Below are 17,757 nucleotides of genomic sequence, written 5' to 3' on the forward strand. Positions count from 1 at the left end.
CTTTGAGCATCAAACAGGTTTTGCAAGAATTGCCTTATTGGGGCCAACTTGGGATGCTTTTATTGATTATTATGGATAGAGATGTCTAACAGAAGAACAGCAAAAGTCTGAAGTTCTATAGTACCCATCATCCAAATATTGCAAGTATTGTAAAAATATTACTCAATTTACATCAGACATTTATAGCCATCTTATTAAAGAGAAGCAAAGGCACTGAGATCATGGGTCAAATTTTCAGCAGTTCTGCCAGTCTTACTCTTTACAGGGTCCTCACTCTGAGTAAGCTCACTGTGATACAGCGCCTAAGGCACCTTGCTTAGTCACTTATGGAAGAGACCCAGGCTGACGATGCACGTTCTTGGAAATGCTGTAACAACGTCCTGTTCTCAGAACTCCCTGAGACAGCCAGGTACTTCCTTTAAAAAAAAAAAGAAAAGAAAAACGTGCTGAAAAAACAAAGCAAATGCTTGATCTGCTGCCTTACAAGGGAATCCTTCTTATCTGCATGGTTGTTAACGTTTCCAGGTGAGTGAAAACGTCAAAATTTAAATAAGCATGGAAATAACCATTAGTGAGCCAGAGGTCCCTGTAAAGATCGTAGATGATATAGAGAGGGAGACCTTGAGAGACTTGTGGTTCAGCTGGGGGAAAATCAAACAGAGCCAGCTAGCAGCCAGGGGACATCAGAGAACCATGGAAGTTGCTGAGGATGTAGGCAAAGGCTGTGTGGTACTGTGGGATAACAGGGATGGTGAACGAGGGATGTATGTCGAGAAGGGTCTTGTGGTGATACAGCAAACCAGAGGAGATGTTACCATGACAGAGCTGTCTGAGAAAGCCTCACAGTGTTACAAAACACAAGCACGGGGTCTCAGGATGATGATAAAAATCAGAGAAGGCTGAGAACTACTGGGGACAGAAGGCAGTCAGCTGTCTGGGGAATTCAGTAACAAGGGAGTGTTGCTGAATGCAGGCTGCTGAAGGCAGGCTACAACTGCAGGGTGTAGCTTACAAGGGTGTTTGAAATAAGAAAGTCACAGAGTGTCCATATTTAATGGGGAGCAACACACTCTGCAGGAGATCGCGGAGTGTTAAAGGAAAATGCAGCAGTACTTAGAAACATGCTGAGGAAAAAATGCATTGTATCATGAAACAGGGGAAAAAGAAAAACCTGAGCTAATGACATTCATTGCTGGAGTGCATGAGGGAGAATCTGAAAAGCTCCCCAGCATTAGGAACCTTCTGAGAGCAGCTGCTGAGCCTAAAGAAGGTTAAGCATGTTAGAGAATGAGAGAGCAACCGTATGATGCCAGAAACAGCAAAGCAGATTGTGAGTTGAATGACAAATGTGTAAACTGCTGGTTGTTATAAAGGGCCACAGTGCCCAGAAACATTAGAGACTACTGTTCTGTTTCTGGAAGCACCCAAGAGGAATGCAAGTTGAAAGGATATTGATTATGCTGAATAGCATCAGGAAACATTGGAGAAGGCCACAAATACCTTTAAGGTGGGGGTCCAGAGAAAGGCAGTGAATTAGAGAAGTGGTTAGCTATGCAGTCATGGCTGTGATCTCCCATGGGCCCAAGATACTAGGAAAAGATCAAGAAGGAATGCAGATCACCAGAGGGACTGAAAAATCCTGCATATAAACTAGAGACCACAGAGAAGCTATGAGATCTGTCCGGAAGCACAGGGTAAGGTCACAGACTGAAACAACTCAGATGTCTGGTTTTACCATTTGACTAATAGAAGAAGGATGTGACCCAAGATAATCCTGCCCATTTCTCTTTTAGAGCATGGAAGAGAACCCCTTCCAGTACTGCCTTAAAGCAATGAATGATTCCTGCTGAACAACCAATGCCATGTATGGAAAATATCTCTCTACACTATGTCATTGTATGCATTTAAACTGGGCCTTGGAAACCACAGGAGGGTCAGAGAGGAAAATAATCTCTTTGGGACAATGGAAATTTTACAGGCTAGGCTGTACCTACCTCTGCTTACTCACACTGAGAGCCCTTTTGCCCCTCGTGGCACAGCTATGCAGCAGGCAGACATCGCTGGTCTCTCAGCATGTGTTTGTAAAATGCTAATAGAGAAGAACAGAGTTGAACATACGCTTTATTCATGAAACCTCTAGCTCCACAGCACTAGTAACATGGCTACTGTATTTATAATTCACGGTGCTGACTGGCCTCACTCCAGCACATGGGCAGGACAGGGGACTCAGCCCCCACCTGGCAGCCCAGCTTTGCTGAAGAGATACTTACTCTGCGTGAAACCTGCTCCTTGCTGCACAGCTTCCTAAGAGAATTGTGCAGCACATCCCCCCCCTCCAGCACAGCTCAGCCTCAGGAGAGGCATTCTGCAGTCTGCGTTTGGGTGGGGAGGGAAGGGGGAAGGAGACAAGGAGTTATTTTTCACAAGATCTGCTACGGAAGGCAGCAAACAGCAAGGTTTCCAACCTCTTCCCTTTGTTTGCCTTAGGTCTCTTGATTTCTATATCAGGCTCTGGTTCAGCTTCCATTAGCGCTTCCTCACCAACATCGTTAACAATGGTTTCCTCACAGAGGGTATCACTAGGATTATACTTACTGCCAGAATCCTCTGGCACAAAATCACTGTCTGAGTCAGAGCAGAGAAATAATTAACCCTCATGATACTTCTCTGTGGAATGAATGGAATACATAATAAGATTTATGGGGCACTTAATTGAACTTGCTCCTAAGGAGAAGAGCTTCCACACACTGAAGTTAGCATTGCTACTGAACCGCTGGGCCAGCGCTGGAGAAGTCAGTGGACTAAATTACCTTGATTGCCTTAGCTACCTTGCATGCCTAAACAGCTAACCACCTGTTTACCACTGATCCTGGATTAGATCATGGTTTCGTTACCAAAAAAACCGCTATCAGCGTTGATTCTCAGCTACTGTGAGGGTGGATTCAGGCAGGGTAGGACTATCTTACTTCAAAATATCAACACCTGATTTGAGAACGGCCTTCAAACACTCCTCAGCCTATCCTCAGTCTGTAAGACTAGATTTGTGATTCAATCTACAACTACTGCAGAACTGCTGGAAAATTTGCCCTGCATGTGAGAAGAGATCTGCTCCACAGAAGGGAAACGGGCATCAAGATTTGCACAAACTAGCATGTTTTTGCTGTTTTCAGCTCTAAAGATAAGAGTTTTCCTCCCCTCAAGAAAATAATCAGTTGCTTCAGTAGAAAAGGTTCCCAAGCAAAGCTAATTAACTTTCTTGGTCCAGAAGCATCCCTCCTGTAAGCCGATAATATGTCTCAGTGGGATCGGAGCAGGATAGTACAGTCCTAGCTGGCAGGGAGGGATCTCTAGAGAAGTATCTATCATACAGATTTCTGCCTGCAAAAAGCAGCAGCCTGCTAAGATCTGGAAGCCTCAAAATCCTTTCACTTCTGCCGGGAATTTAGTTCAAAGCAGCTGCATGTAAATTTTGCATGGCAAATGCTACGCTGGCAAATCTTCCTCATGATTCTTGTTTTTAAGTCAACAAGAGTAAACTGTATAGAAGAGGAGTTTGCTTTAGGGCACTGAGATTTACTCTTTAACTGCCTTAAAAGAAGAATAAAAACAGCCCTGTGGTAAAAATAAATAAATAAAGGATTTGAACTACATAGGAGCAGATGCAGTGCCTTGCCTCAGCTCTTTGTGCCACATAAGGGGGGGACACAGACTGGCTGAACCCTGATAAACAGAGATCTGGTATAGAGATTCTTCAGAAAACACACAGCTACCATTCCCAGCTCCTGTCCCTCCCATCCAGCAGGAGGGAAAAGGCTGGGAGATGGCGAGGGAGTGTCAGCACCAGGTTGTGCATTTCCTGCAGGCCTCTCATCTTCCTCCACATCCTAAAATGAGGAGAGCAGCAGCAATTTCCTCATTCACTCTCAATCCTTTCATACACATTTCTAGTATCTGCACACTCCCTAAAATTCTACCTCACGAAAGAAACAGACACTTTCTAATTCATTCCTGAAGTACATCACTTGAATTTTGACTTATTTGATTTGTGTAATAACAGTATTAATAACAACAACAAAGAGATCACGAAAAGTTGCTGATGTAGAGAAGAAAATACTTCAGCAAGAACGCAGTTGTGAGGACCCATTTCAGATCTTGCTAGGAATTGGCCCTTTGGTACAAAGTCACAGCCCTGACGTATCATTTATACAACATTCTCCTATTTTTAACATGCTCCAAATGCTGTGAAAATGCTAAACTTACAGATTTGAAGTTAAAATTTCTCTGCAGACTAAAGCCAGTCGATGGGCCAGGTAAACGCCTGCTATTTCCTTGACAGGGATCGTAACAGCAACACCATATGTTGGAAGTACAGAAGCACTTTCAGCACAGATCCCAGCTTTTGCATATGCTCTATGTGGGCCTGCAAGCCTGACAGCTACACAAGCCCTGTATCAGATATATTTTATAGAAAGCTGCCATACTGTAGGCATCAGAGGAGCAATGTGTGTGCCTGTGGTTGCTTTAGGAACTGGCAATGCCAATACTGAGCATCCACTTTGACACTTTGTCAAACTCAGTTGCAAGCTCCACCTGCACCAACTCTTGACCAAGAACCAGCACTCGGTGGAAGTGAAAGAGCTTGCAGAGGCTTTGCTCAGCGCTGTAGGCAACAGCTGGTCTTCACAAAGTGTTTTGATTTTGTTTTGTTGGTTTTTTTTACTGTTGTGATGATGAGAATGGGTGTATGGGATAACAGCTGTGCTACTGCAGCTTCAGATGTCGTGCTGCCAGCCGAGTGGCCCAGCACAGCCCTGTGTGTGGAGCAGGCCCCGCTCCATCCTCTTCCGCTGCAGCTGAAGGGATGGAAGAAGCTGCTGATTCAGATCCACTTCCCTGGCTCAGCTCATCCTATTTCATCCTGTGGAAATCACCACCTCTTCAGCTCTGCCTGCAGAGGCTCGTGTGGGCACCCCCTAACCTACTTTTGGTCAACCTGAGCCAGCCTTAGCTTAAATGGATTAAGTGGGAGGTTTTTGCTAACCCAGTTTGATTGAAGTGGGTTAAGGGGCTCTCACACAAGCATCTCTGTAAACAGATCGGGAGAGGGCATTAATTCCTGGGAAAAGACAGTGACAGGTGGCTGGGCCTACCAACCCCTTTTACTAACACAGATAACTCACGAGGATGCTAATACAGTCTTATGGTGTAAAAACATCTTATGGACTGAGACGTAGCATGGTCTTAGAAAACAATGTAATCAGAAGTACCTACAGTGCTTTCACCACCTATGCAGTTATTCCAGTCCAGATGACTTCGGAAGGTACCTCCATAAGCATCTAATATCACCTGTCCATTGTTGTACTAATCAATCCTATCAGCCATGGCAGCATCAACATCACAGGTAAAACAGACTCAAGACACGTCTATCAAGTAGAAAATGACTCTATTTAAAGATTAATGTAAGACATCAGTGCACCTCCAGTCTGCACAAACTGATGATCTAACCCAGTCCTAAGCACGCACAGAAGCTTCGTGCAATGATGACACAAAATCTGAGCAGCTAGTGCTGAGTGCTTGTCTGCTTCCTGTTTGACGTACTGGTCCATGAGCTGTCTACCAGATGTGCTCCTCTTTACCCTGCAGGCCATCACGAGGACTGCTATTTCACTCTCAAATCTCAACAGTCAACGTTATGACAAGATCCAGTCTGCTCTCCAACATATGTCTCTTGCATAACAAGACACTAATTTAAATGCACTGTTACGCTGAGGGGACTAAACTGACCACTTAACAGGAAGGAATATATACGTCTAGCTATCAGAAACAAAGAACTTCACAACAACTGCATCAGAACAGCATACAAAAATGAAACAGCAGTTCCTATTAAGGCCAGGATGGCAACACTTACTGTGACTTGGCTGGGACAGGCACAGATTCATGAACAACAGCCCAGAATCCTGTCATCCCCATACAGCCTTCATTGCCATAAGCCATACTTTTGCTCAGTTACACCAATGTTTAATTACACTGTTAAGACAAGTCTGAATCACTTGATAAAATGCTTATGTACAAGAAAGGTAGGAAATTAGCATTGATGTAATTAATCATATGCTGTTCAGCCTGGCAAAAGCATTAACCAAGCTGTTTAAAACACAAAACCCATAGAAAGCAGCAGTGTGTTTTGGGCTCCTTCAGGAGCTGCAGAATGAAAAGAAAACTGTAGCTCAGTTTGACATGTTAAAACCCATCCAAGAGCATCAACTGCTTCTGACTACAGACTCAGTTCTCATGGGTACTGAGGCTTGGAAACCAATGAGGTGTCAAAGGCTGCTGTCCTCAAGATCTACCTGCATCCTTATGCACATAAATGAGCCGACATAAAATTTGCATCAGTACAAATCCCAAGCTGTTTTAGAACATACACACACAAGAACAGAATGTGTGATCACCATGTCCATGCTTTTCTTTCAATTACACCAAGGGAAGATATTTTGAAAGATCTGACTATATCTCCTTAAAGCATTCAGCATTCCTGGCAGTAATAACTGCCTCGTAACTAACTCTTTATTAAAACTTTTTTAGACCTGTATAACTCCACTGACTTTATGTTCCTCTTGTTCCAAGAACAGCATCATCAGCTCAGCACCAACTTCTGTTCTTAATTAAACTGTTACAGATATGAAAAAAGAAAGAAAGAAAAAGGAAAACAAAAAAACCAACCCACCTGAGATCAGTTTGCCCTTATTGTTTTCCATCACAACCATCATTCATCATGATAACACACTGTGTTAAGCTACTTTCAGCTGAAAGGAACCGCCAACGGTATGCTGTGGCAATAGAGAACTTTTTTAATCAAGTCAAAACACTTACCTGAAAAATACACTTGCAAATAGTAATATGGCACCTGCTTTAGACTAAATAAAGGCATCGATGAATGAACAGGAACAAAATATCAAACTCTGATGCTGAGCAGCTACAGTTCCCATGATCTTTCTAAACTCAAGATCTCAGTGGATGATATTTTAAGAGGGTCTTTTTCCTACTGTTTTCTTTCAACCTTTTTTTTTTTTTCCTTTATACAAAGGAAGACACTACATAAAAAAATAAAAAACCAACAGAACTACATTTCCATGTGAAATCCAGGTGCCTGAACATAACTACACAGAGCAGGACTTGCAGTGGCAATACATGTAGAAGCACGATCAAAGAGAGATCATTCATCATGTAAATACACGTTGGATGAGGGAAAACCACGCGAAAAATCTTCATCACGCAAGTACTTATTGCTTCATAGTTCTTTATGGCCTTAAATCCAAGCTAAAAAGACATTATCTAAGGTGGCCTAGGGAATATTGCAAGGATATAAAAGGAGACTGAGGAAAGGGTCAGTGAGGTTTTGTAGCATTCCAAATTTCACTTAGTGACAGAATAGCCACTAGACCGCTGGAATGATTTCTTGCACGAAAGAAAGCCAGAGCTCAAGAAAAGTAAGCAAGATAAGTATGTGTGTTTTAGCAGAATTCTTTCTAACTGCTAAATTATTATTGGCTAAATATCAAATATTTCACACAGTGATAAACAACCGCTCTTTTTATTTCACCAAACAAAAAGCCCATTGAAAGATTCCTACTATTACTGCATTCACCAGAACTTACTCGAAAAATACAGTTTTGGACGCACATAAAATACAGCTCACAGATGAATGACTGCAACGGTCTGGGTTACTTCTCCAACGTGTCAAGAAAATGTTCTGTTCTTCAGGCAACACGAGACCATGGCCAAGCAGCACGACGGCTCTTGGTTTCAGACATTCACCGAGCTCCAGAAATAGCCTATCTTTTTAATTGTTGAGATTTCAGCAAACAACTTCTCTCCCAGAGGTTTTCACGTACAACCCCCTGGTTTTGGTGCCAAGCCAGCAAAAACAGTAGGAATTCCCACATCCTGTTTTGCCACCAAAAAAGGTGCATTTTCAACAGCTATGTCAGCACAGCAGCCCATACGGTCACAGAGCCAACTGGAAAAATGAACCAATCTCAATTTAAAAATGTGTTACTAAAAACGTTGTTGCTTTTAATCCACTTGAGGTCATTGGTTTGAACCCCAGCTTGGAGGCACAAACAGCTGTGGCAGCACAAGAGTGGGGCCATAGGTGGCGGTGGCAGAGAGCAGGAAATCCTTAAAACCTGGAGCCAAGAACACGCCGTGTAGAGCTGCACATCACGTTGTATACAACCAACAGAGGGACACAACACCAAAACAAGGTGGTGTTTTTCCTAACCATTCTCTGTTACGTTGGCTTAACTGAAGACATTACGAACAACAAGGCTAATAACTGAGCACTGACAAGCTCTTAAGCCAACTCTTGTGTTGGAGAACGTACAGAGGATCTTGAACATTCGCACTAAGATGGAATTCCTCTAAAAACCAACCTCAAGTTGCTCCCGATTAGGCAACACAAACCTGGGATTCTTCCTTTAGAAAGAAAATAGCCACGTCTGATTTGAAAACCAGGTCCCAAACTGGGTGCACCACGGTTCTGTGGAGCACTGGGCTGTGTTGCAGGGTTTGCACTTCCCACACCATTCACTCTCACATACTTACAGTCCTTCTTGTCTATAAAACTACCAAAAGCAATTCCTACCTTGCAGTTCTAAATGGCTGCCCCAGATGTGAGGTGGTAGAGTTCCCTCCAGGTTAGGTTCTGTGTTTGGGACTGCTGGTTCACACTTTGCCAATGTATCTATCGCCTTTGATAAGAGCTGTTGATCTGGAAGACAACACTCCTCCATGGGTACCAGTGACTGGGCCACAGGCAGCCCCTCAAGGCCGGATCCCGTTAGCCGGCGAGAGAACGTCCTCCACAGGGCGCACAGCGTCGGGCTGCCGCGGGACTCGAACCTGGGTACCCAGGAGGACGCGGAGCCGCCGCCAGCTCGAGCCTTTCTCTCCGCAGCCCGCCGCTCCTGGCGGGGTCGCTGTGCTGCCTGCGCCATCCCGGCCGGGCCACAACGCCTGAGTCACTCGTTCCGTGATTGGGCAGCCGCTTCCCGCCGGCCAATGGGAGGCGTCCTTTCGCGGTGAGGCGGTGCCCGCCTACGGCGCCATCTTGCCGGCGCCGGGAGGAGCGGACCGGAGCGTACGGGCGGGCAGCGAGTTGTGCCGGCCGCGCCATGCCGCACTACCAGACCTGGGAGGAGTTCACTCGCGCCGCGGAGAAGCTCTACCTCGCCGATCCCATGAAGGTGGGTGGCGGCAGCGCCAGGCTGAGTAGGCCTGGCGGGTGGGACAGGCCTCCGGCTCTTGGAGAAGGCCTCGAGTAACGTGTCACATCTGGGGCTCTCGCCGCCGTGTCCCTCAGCCGCTCGGTGAGGGAAGGCCGGCCCTAAGTGCCCCCTGTGCCCCCTCTGCGTGAGGCGGAGGAGAGGATTTCCCTGGGTTTAATCCTGGTGGCCTTCAGGGCTAAAAATGGAGCGATAACAAGGGAACTCCTTGCTGACACATCATCGTCATTCTCCGAGTAGAACCAAGTTCCCGTGTAACCTGTATAGGGAACCGCGTTACCCGTGACACGTAGGGACTGCAAGGACCTGATTGCAGAGAACTCGTGTGCATGCTGACCTGCGGTGTGCCTGTGGGTACCTCTGCACAGCAGGTGTGCATCCTGGAACTGGGATTAAAGGAGTTCTCTGAAATGAAAGTATACCGAGAGCTGGCTTACAGCATACGAGACCATATCTGCTTGAATTAAAGGAATCACAGAGTTGCTGGTAGGGACTACTGGAGTTCCAGACCAACCTGCCAAAAGAAAGCATTGACTAGCTCCCATGTCACATTGATACCCACAGCATCACTTCACAATGGGAGGGCTTTGTTTCTGAGAGAGTAATTATGGAATAAGATTAATTGAAAGGGACCTTAAAGCCCAGTCAGTCTCAACCCCCAGCCGTGACCAGGGCTGCCCCATCCAACCTTGTCTCAAGCTCTTCCAGGAATGCAGCATCCTCAGCTTCTCTGGGCAGCTGTACAAGTACTACACCATCCTCTCAGTGAAAAACTTCTCCCTGACATCTAACCTAAATCTCCTCTCTTCTAGCTTAAAACTGTCCTCCCTTGTTAGGTTTTATCTACCTACATAAAATGTTGATTTCCATTCTGATTATAAGCTCCCTTTAAGTATTGAAGGGCCATGACAAGGTCTCCCTCCCAGAGCCTTCTCTAGGCAGAACACAAGTCTCACTTCTTTCTTGTGCTGGGGGCCAGACCTGGATGCATACCTGCTATTAACATTAATAACCACTTCTCATGCAATCGCTTCCTATGCTGTACAGTTGTAATTGTACAATTGTAAGTTGACAGATAACCAGAAGTTACGTAGAAAAGAAGATAAATAACAAACGCTCACCAATGTTGAGGCTCATGGTAAGGATAGATGCTTGCCGATGCCAAGGCTTGCTGCAAAACTCCACACAGGAGCAATCTCCAGAAAGAGATCCTGCCTTAGTGGTGGTCAGCTCTTAAATGAGATCTAGGAGAGGTGCAGCCAGGCTCCACCCCTTGTGGGAGCATGGCTGAATTACCTTCACCTGTGCTCCCACAGCTGCCCCATCGCTTGCCTCTGATGGTTAATCAGAGGTTCAGGCTGTGATCAGCAGTTTCCTATACATATGTACTGACAAGAAACTAAACAGAATAATTTGTTATATTATACTTTGCAATATCCAATTAAATTAAGAGTTTAGAAAGGTTGTTGCTGCAGCCAGGAGCTGTTTCCCCTCTTTTCATAAGGGACCTCAGAGGCACTCTCTTCTTTCACACTCAGCCATGGCCACGAACCTGGTTATTTACAAAAGAATTTATGTAGGCTCCAGAGTCACAGTTGGAATACTCTACTTTAACTTGCCTAAGGGGCTTTTGTATGTAACTGCACTTAACAAAAAACTTAGAGTTGTGAGAGACAGGTCTGTGTTTTGGGGAGCTGATGAGGCTGGATGGCGAGTGGTTTTGTCTTAGTGGGAGCAAGTTACCTAGTCCATGTCTGTAACAGCCTCTGTTGTGTTTCTGGGCCTGCCTGGCTGAGAGGTGCAGTTAGGCAAGTGTTGTGGTCAGAAGGCTTCCTTGAACAAGAAAGATAAGTCTGTGAGGAGATCTCTCACAGAGATGGAATCTCAAAGCGTATTTTGTAGTCATGGTGATTGTTGACCATAGCATAGGTCAACAGAGACCTGTTTATAGCGTGGGTTCTTAGTTCAGAATGTTCTCAAAAGCACAGGTCGCTTTGTTTATAGATACTAATGCCAGCTGAGATCAGAAACAATAGAAGTCCCCTTGATCAGTTCTGCATTCAGCAGGAAGCATTCAGAGCTCAGTCAGTTGCTGAGAGAGTTGATTTTTATCACAGTGGTTTTGAGAACTTTAGTGACTGGAGAACACAGGAGGGCTGTGGATAGGTTGAATCTCAGGGCAGGTTACTGTGGTAGGAGCAAGAAGTGGGATGCTTACTTCCTGACTTCAAACCTAGCCTTGGTGAGTCTTGAAAGCAATTTGAAAGAGCCCTCTGCAGTCTTCTGGCTTTGTTTGTTGTTGTTTAAATTACTCAAAAAGTGTTTTGTTATGTCTCCCCCCTCCACTTGTGAAAGCATTAGAATGATTCAAGTCTGCCTGTAAGGCTTTCAGGTAGTTACTGAATTAACTGCAGTGACTGGAAGTAGAACATTTACATAATACTTGCCTAATATGTAATTAGATACTATATAAGAAGTAATGCTGAGTTTATCCCACTCAGCCAAGCCTTTTCAAGTCTTCACACAGAACTATTTTCCTAAGTATTTCTTGTCTACAAACAAGCTTCCATTTAGTTTTCCTTGAGTGTGATATATGGTATGGGAGTGTCTTACATTGACAGGACTCTTGTCATCTATTTACCTGTCACTGAAGTCCCTGCACGTCACTGCTGTATCTAATGCGGTTCGTAACACTCCTGATGCTACTGTAGTACTGATTTAGCATGTTAAGCACAGAACTGTGCTGATTTAACTTCCAAACCATCTTGTCTGTAGGATTAACAGACAGCGGAACTGGGGCTCACTGAGAGGCAGTGAAACTGAAGCAGTGCAGAATTCTAATAGAAGGCAGTCTGAACTTGGGCACTCCTCCCTCAGATATGTTCTATAGCAAGTAGTTTAGATACTAATTCTTAAAATGCTTGTTGTTTCAGGTGCGAGTTGTTCTCAAATATCGACACTGCGATGGGAACCTCTGTATCAAAGTAACGGATGATGTAGCTGTAAGTACAGACCATTCTCTCAGGGCTTACTGGACTTTCAGTATTTGCTTTTTGCAAGTATGAGCTCTCAGCCATTGCCTTGAGTACCTGACTGTTTCCTAACACCTTGTTTTGCTCAGATTTCCCTGGCTTCCTTCTGTGACCAAAACTGACATCTGTAGTTCAGCTCTGCATAGTTCACAAGAAGCTGTAACAAACGCTTCAGCGTTCTATATAGGTCTCCCCATAGGTATTTTAGGATTCTACAAAAACAAAGATACCCCAGTACTGCAAAAATCCATCCTCATGGAACTGCATTGGTACTCCCTGCTGAAGTGTTTGAGGAGCATCTTCAGACAGACATTTACTGCTCAGTGTGGTCCCTTCGCTTTGCTCAAAGTGGTGACAGGTTTAATCTGTAGGGTAAGCTGCTGCTTTGTCATGAGGAGACACTGGAGTGTTATCACAGTGATATGTGCCATTCATTTGCAGCACGGAGATCCTTCTGAAATATTATGGTACCGCAACCATTCGTTATGCATTCAAAAGCACTTGAACTGCATTTACTTACTACTCTTGTTCTGAATAGCCTGGAAGGATGCTTAGAAAACTTCCAAGGGGTTAGAAGAGGGCAGCGGTAGAGACAGAAGTTATCTACATGCGGAAGTACACGCCAGCAACAAGTTCTGCTGGTAAAAACATTGCAGCCAAGTTGTTGTGCAGCCCGAGTAGCAACTGTAATGTGTGCATTCCTTACGCTGAGAGCTGGAAAAATCTCATTTCTCCTTCCTGGGAATAGTCTGGCACTGGTATTTCCAACACCTGGGCAAGATGCAAAGCTCCAGTGATGGCAGTCCTTGGTGGTGTGACAGGGCTTGGTTTGGGTGAGATGCTGAGCATGGGATACTGGTAACAGGGAAGTAAAAGGCAGTTCAGTTGAAGTTTTCCATAATTGGTATCTGTGACTTCAGCTGTTTTTATTTGTAGCCCTTCTTACCTGCTGCCAGTTGTGGAAGGCTGTTAAACTGATTGTTTTGTAAAGGGAGGAAATAAGGGGTTTCCTTGCTGCTAAGTGCACAACTAATATAGCTGAAGGAAAAAATAAGCTTTTCTCTATTGTTTGTCTCTGAATTAAAATAGGATTTAATTGCTGGCAAAAGCAGCCGCATTCAGAGCGCTGTAGGATGGAGCATTGCTGTTTGTAATTGTTAGGTCTGAGCAGTCACGCTGATGCTGTGCAGGTATAAGAAATTACTCATGCAGTGAAAGCTAAGCAGCCATTTTCTGATTAGTCACTGACATATTGCTCTTGTTCCCTTTACGGGCTCTTCACATGAAGGAACTCCCCTTTATCTTAATTAGATATTATTGTCCTAATTAGAACTATCTTAAATATGGATTTTGCTTAGGGGAGAGGATTCTATTCAATGGGAAATACTGATTTGATGTCACTGGCAGTGCTTATAAGGACTGTTAAAAGCAGAGTACACTTTCAGAATATAGAGAACAGGATAGCAAAAGCTTGCTTTTCCTAGATAAAATTAAACCAAGTGTGCCCTTAAAGACAGCTTTAAAGCCCAAGTTTTAGTGCCTTCATTGAGAGAGGAGGTAACAGAATAAACACTGAGCTTCACTGTTTTCAAAACAGAAGGCAAGAACCTTTGAAAGAAATTCCAGTAGCCATTTTAAAAGAAGGTAAATGTGTTCTGCTGCTGCCACGTGGTAACAACATACCACAGACGGTCATTGAAGTACTTGTTTCATTGGTTCAAGCACAAATTTGTTGCAGCTCTAAGTGGGGTAAAACCAGTGCAAGTGGAATCTGACACGAAGCAACTTTCTCTTGCAGTGCTTGCTGTATAGAACAGACCAGGCACAAGACGTAAAGAAGATTGAGAAATTCCACAGTCAGCTGATGCGACTGATGGTGGCTAAGGAGTCCCGCAGTGCTGCCATGGAAACAGACTGAGCTGCTGGAAATAAAGGAGCGCTCCGGTCCTATTGCACTGGAAGAACACATCTCTTGGATTTGAACAAACAGTGGGACAGGAGATGCTTCTATGTACCAAAATGGACTGTTGTAAAATCTAGAGCATCTTCCTCTCCAGACTCCACTTTGGAAAGCTAGAAAAATTAATGCTTTCAATTGAAAGCTTCTATTTATTTTTGGGAATTGATCAAGAAACTATTCTTACACACTAAGTATGCTAAGACAACAAATCTTTACGCATCTGCAGTACTTGGGTGTGAACTTGGTGAGCCACAAGCATATTTCTGGAAAGCTGTAATAAAATTTCATATAAGCTTTGTTGCGTTTGTATGTTATGCTGGTGTATTCTCAGAGTGAGAAGATTTAACGTAATACTGTAGCGTGATTAATGGATCCAATAAATATTTAGATAAATAAAATAATGCAGCGGGGTTTAGAAGAATGGCTGCTTTGTGAACTGCGATGTTACAGTTGCCAATGTCTATTAACTCTGCACCCAGCCATGTTTTAGCTTTTAGTATTGATTTTGGTCACATCTGTTACACTGGTGATGCATTTGTAGAACCGTTATATTGGGTAAGTAACTAAGCTTCTCCGTTTGCAATGTTAAAGTAACACTTGCTGCATGCAGTTAGCAATACTCAAGCAGAGTTTCTTTTCTGGTTAGGCAAATATTGATGAAAAAAGCCAGAACATTTTTTCAGTACTTGAACTATTGCATACTAGAAAGGGGGAACCTCTCCCATCCTTGCCTCAGGCAGAGTTGAAGTCTATCAGCAGGACTAATTCTAGAAGCTCTTGCCTGTTACATTAATAGAAGAATGCAACCAAACACTCCAGTCATCATTTGAGCTACTTGTGAACTGTGCGTTTTCAAATGTTTGCGAGGCACATGGATGTCAGCCAACTGAATAGATGGATGAAAACCAGCTTAATAAATACCACTGTCAAAAACAGACCCATGCCCACTAGACTCTGACTTTTTTCCACACAGTTACCTCTGGTAGGGCGATAAAAACTGCCTTTTGTGAATACTTTTATGCTTGACGACCCTGCAGCTGAAATCGATGCTGGTCCATGCATCCTTAAAACCACATTTTGTTTTTTAAGTAAATCTGCTACTGGTGTGCGGTATGCCCAGATACTGTTTTGGCTTAAAAATCAAGCCATGAAAACGAGCCAGAGCAATAGAAAGACTTTTCTGTCCTAGCATTTAAATATGGCAGTAGGTACCTGTTGTTACATTATTTAAACAGTCTACTTAGAGGCAACAGAATTCTCACACTTGCTGAGGAGTCTTTAACACAAAGCATGGGCTCAGCTGCTGCAGCGGCACCCAACCAGCTGATGTGCAATGCTGCATACAGTTGGAGAGTGCCCGGGTGCCAGATTGCCGGTGGCTGCTCTGTAGGAGTGACCTACATGTAATGGCTGTGGATTGGCTTTTGAAATGCAGATAAATGCAGAGAGAAGGTTAGATTTTGTTCCTAATTAAGCTGTAATAAGATGCTGCGATGTGAGAATTCTCCTCAGTGCTCCAAATTATTGTCTTAATAATTGCAATATAGCAATGTTAAGCAATTAAGCCATTTTTAATCTAGACTACTGCTGGGCACTGTGTGTGGCTGCTGTATAGAAGTCACACAAGTGAAGCTTTACGCTGCTAACTTGCAGGTGCAAAGGCTGCTGCTATCTCAGTGTGATTTTGGACCATTGTATGAATGGGTTTAGCATGTAGGTGTCTTCTGTGAGCAGAGGGATAGAAAGACTTAATGGCATTCACTTGTGCACAGAGGACAGAGGTAAAGAGAGAAGGCTGCAGGTGAACATTGTGCACCAAGGGGCTGAGAGGATTGAACTGGAGATGTGAAGGGGTTTTAAAGGCTAGTAGTAGTGACTAGCAGAGGAAGGGATTACAGTGCAGTACCGTGCAGTTATACAATTATACAGCCAATAGGTAAACAGATGTTTCATGCAAGAGATTATTGTGATAGAAAGATTATGATAAGTGGGAAATGCTCACCAATGTTGAAGGTTTGCAGCAAACTCCATGCAGGAGGATCTCCAGAGAAAGAGATCCTGCCTCAGCGGCACTCAGCCCTTAAATGGGATCTGGGAGAGGTGCAGCCAGGCTCCACCTGTTCTGGTAGCACAGCTGAATTGCCTTCACCTGTGCTCCTGCAGCTGACTCACTGCTTGCCTCAGGTGGTCAATCAGAGGTTCAGGCTGTGATAACAGTTCCCATACACGTACTAAATTGTGGTTGTCCAGAAAAAGAGGCAGGAAAGTCAGTTCCTAGTTTTCTAAGTCCAGAAATTAACGTTGTAAACCCACAAGGAAGTACTAATGTTGCATTCTTAAGGGTGTCATTATGCTTGTTCTTCGTACACTTGCAGGAAAATGAAGATGGTACCATGCAATTGCAATAAAAATCACACTAAGGCTATTGCATTAGAAACAAGAAGAAGGGTCCTCTATTTCCTTTAGGGTTTCTAATTCTAAGCCTCTGGATATGTAAGCATATTGTGGATTACAGGAAGATCCTTTAATTATCTGTCGAAGTGAGAACTGGTTACAAGTCGTGGCTTTAGAGATGCTTATGAAAGAAGCTTTTGTTTTCATCAAAGTCTTGAGCTAATGCTTTCAAGAGCATCAGACTTACTCTGGAAAATTAGGTGCTTTTAGTGCCCAAGTCCGTGCAAATGGGGAGCTGAAGCGAAGCCAAGCCTTTCACAATGTTTTAACTTGTCAACATAATTGTATTTTATCTCCATAAGTTCCTTCCTGCAGTGCAAGGGGAAAAAAACCAGTGGGTGCTGCGCAACATTCCCTGTAATAAAGGTGGAGGAGCCTTGCTTTCGGCCAGCCTTGGTCAGCGAGGCTTTGGTGGTTGCTGTTACCGTGGGTTGATTTTATGGGATTACATCACCTGGAAAGTGTGTTAGCCCTCCTGCTTCAGAGAGAACTTCTAAGTGTCACTGACTGAAACCAAGTTGCTTTTGTCAGGCATATCCAGGAAGCCTTCTTGTGAAGATCCACTCAGACTGATGGCCACTAACTTGTTTTTAAATCCAGTCCATGACGCACACCTCGTTTTTGCTTAAGCTAATAGTGATTTCATTTCCAAGACGGGAGGTATCTATTCCCAGAACTCGATACCACTTTGAAGGTAGATGCTGCACGACTCGAGATAAAAATCTTCATAAGCAAACAAGCGCATTATCTTTTGCACAGGCCTTGCAAAGGATTTAAATACAGGCAAAAGTTAAATCATCTTTGTGGAGATGGCATAAAAATGCCTTTCATCTGTTGTTACTTTCACAGCAAAGTCTGACTGACTTCCAGATAAGCCTCCCCATCTTCTCACTGGGAGGAATTACCACGGGCTGTAGGCAGATCTGGCCTTTTTAATCCACAGGAGTGGTGTGTTTGTTTGATAGGAGAATGTTGCCACGGGATTTCAGAAGGAGAACAGTTACTCAGCAGAATGCAAAGCACGGTA

General features: G+C 44.0%; 1 protein-coding gene and 1 long non-coding RNA gene across 2 annotated transcripts; one reads left to right on the forward strand and one right to left on the reverse strand.

The window, feature by feature from the left end:
* Positions 1-136: 136 nt before the first annotated feature.
* LOC140249898 (uncharacterized) lies at positions 137-10,481 on the reverse strand. The gene is made up of 3 exons (XR_011903095.1): positions 10,406-10,481; positions 1,995-2,089; positions 137-416 (listed from the first exon to the last, which is right to left on the reverse strand). It is a non-coding gene; the product is annotated as an uncharacterized lncRNA (long non-coding RNA).
* SRP9 (signal recognition particle 9) lies at positions 8,915-15,213 on the forward strand. Its single transcript, XM_072332155.1, has 3 exons — positions 8,915-9,245; positions 12,218-12,286; positions 14,115-15,213. The coding sequence occupies exons 1-3, from the start codon at positions 9,174-9,176 to the stop codon at positions 14,232-14,234; spliced, it is 261 nt and encodes an 86-aa protein (XP_072188256.1). The 5' UTR covers positions 8,915-9,173; the 3' UTR covers positions 14,235-15,213.
* The last annotated feature ends 2,544 nt before the right edge of the window (positions 15,214-17,757 follow it).

This window comes from Excalfactoria chinensis, chromosome 3 (genome assembly GCF_039878825.1).
Source record: "Excalfactoria chinensis isolate bCotChi1 chromosome 3, bCotChi1.hap2, whole genome shotgun sequence".
In the NCBI taxonomy this organism is placed as follows: Eukaryota; Metazoa; Chordata; class Aves; order Galliformes; family Phasianidae; genus Excalfactoria; species Excalfactoria chinensis.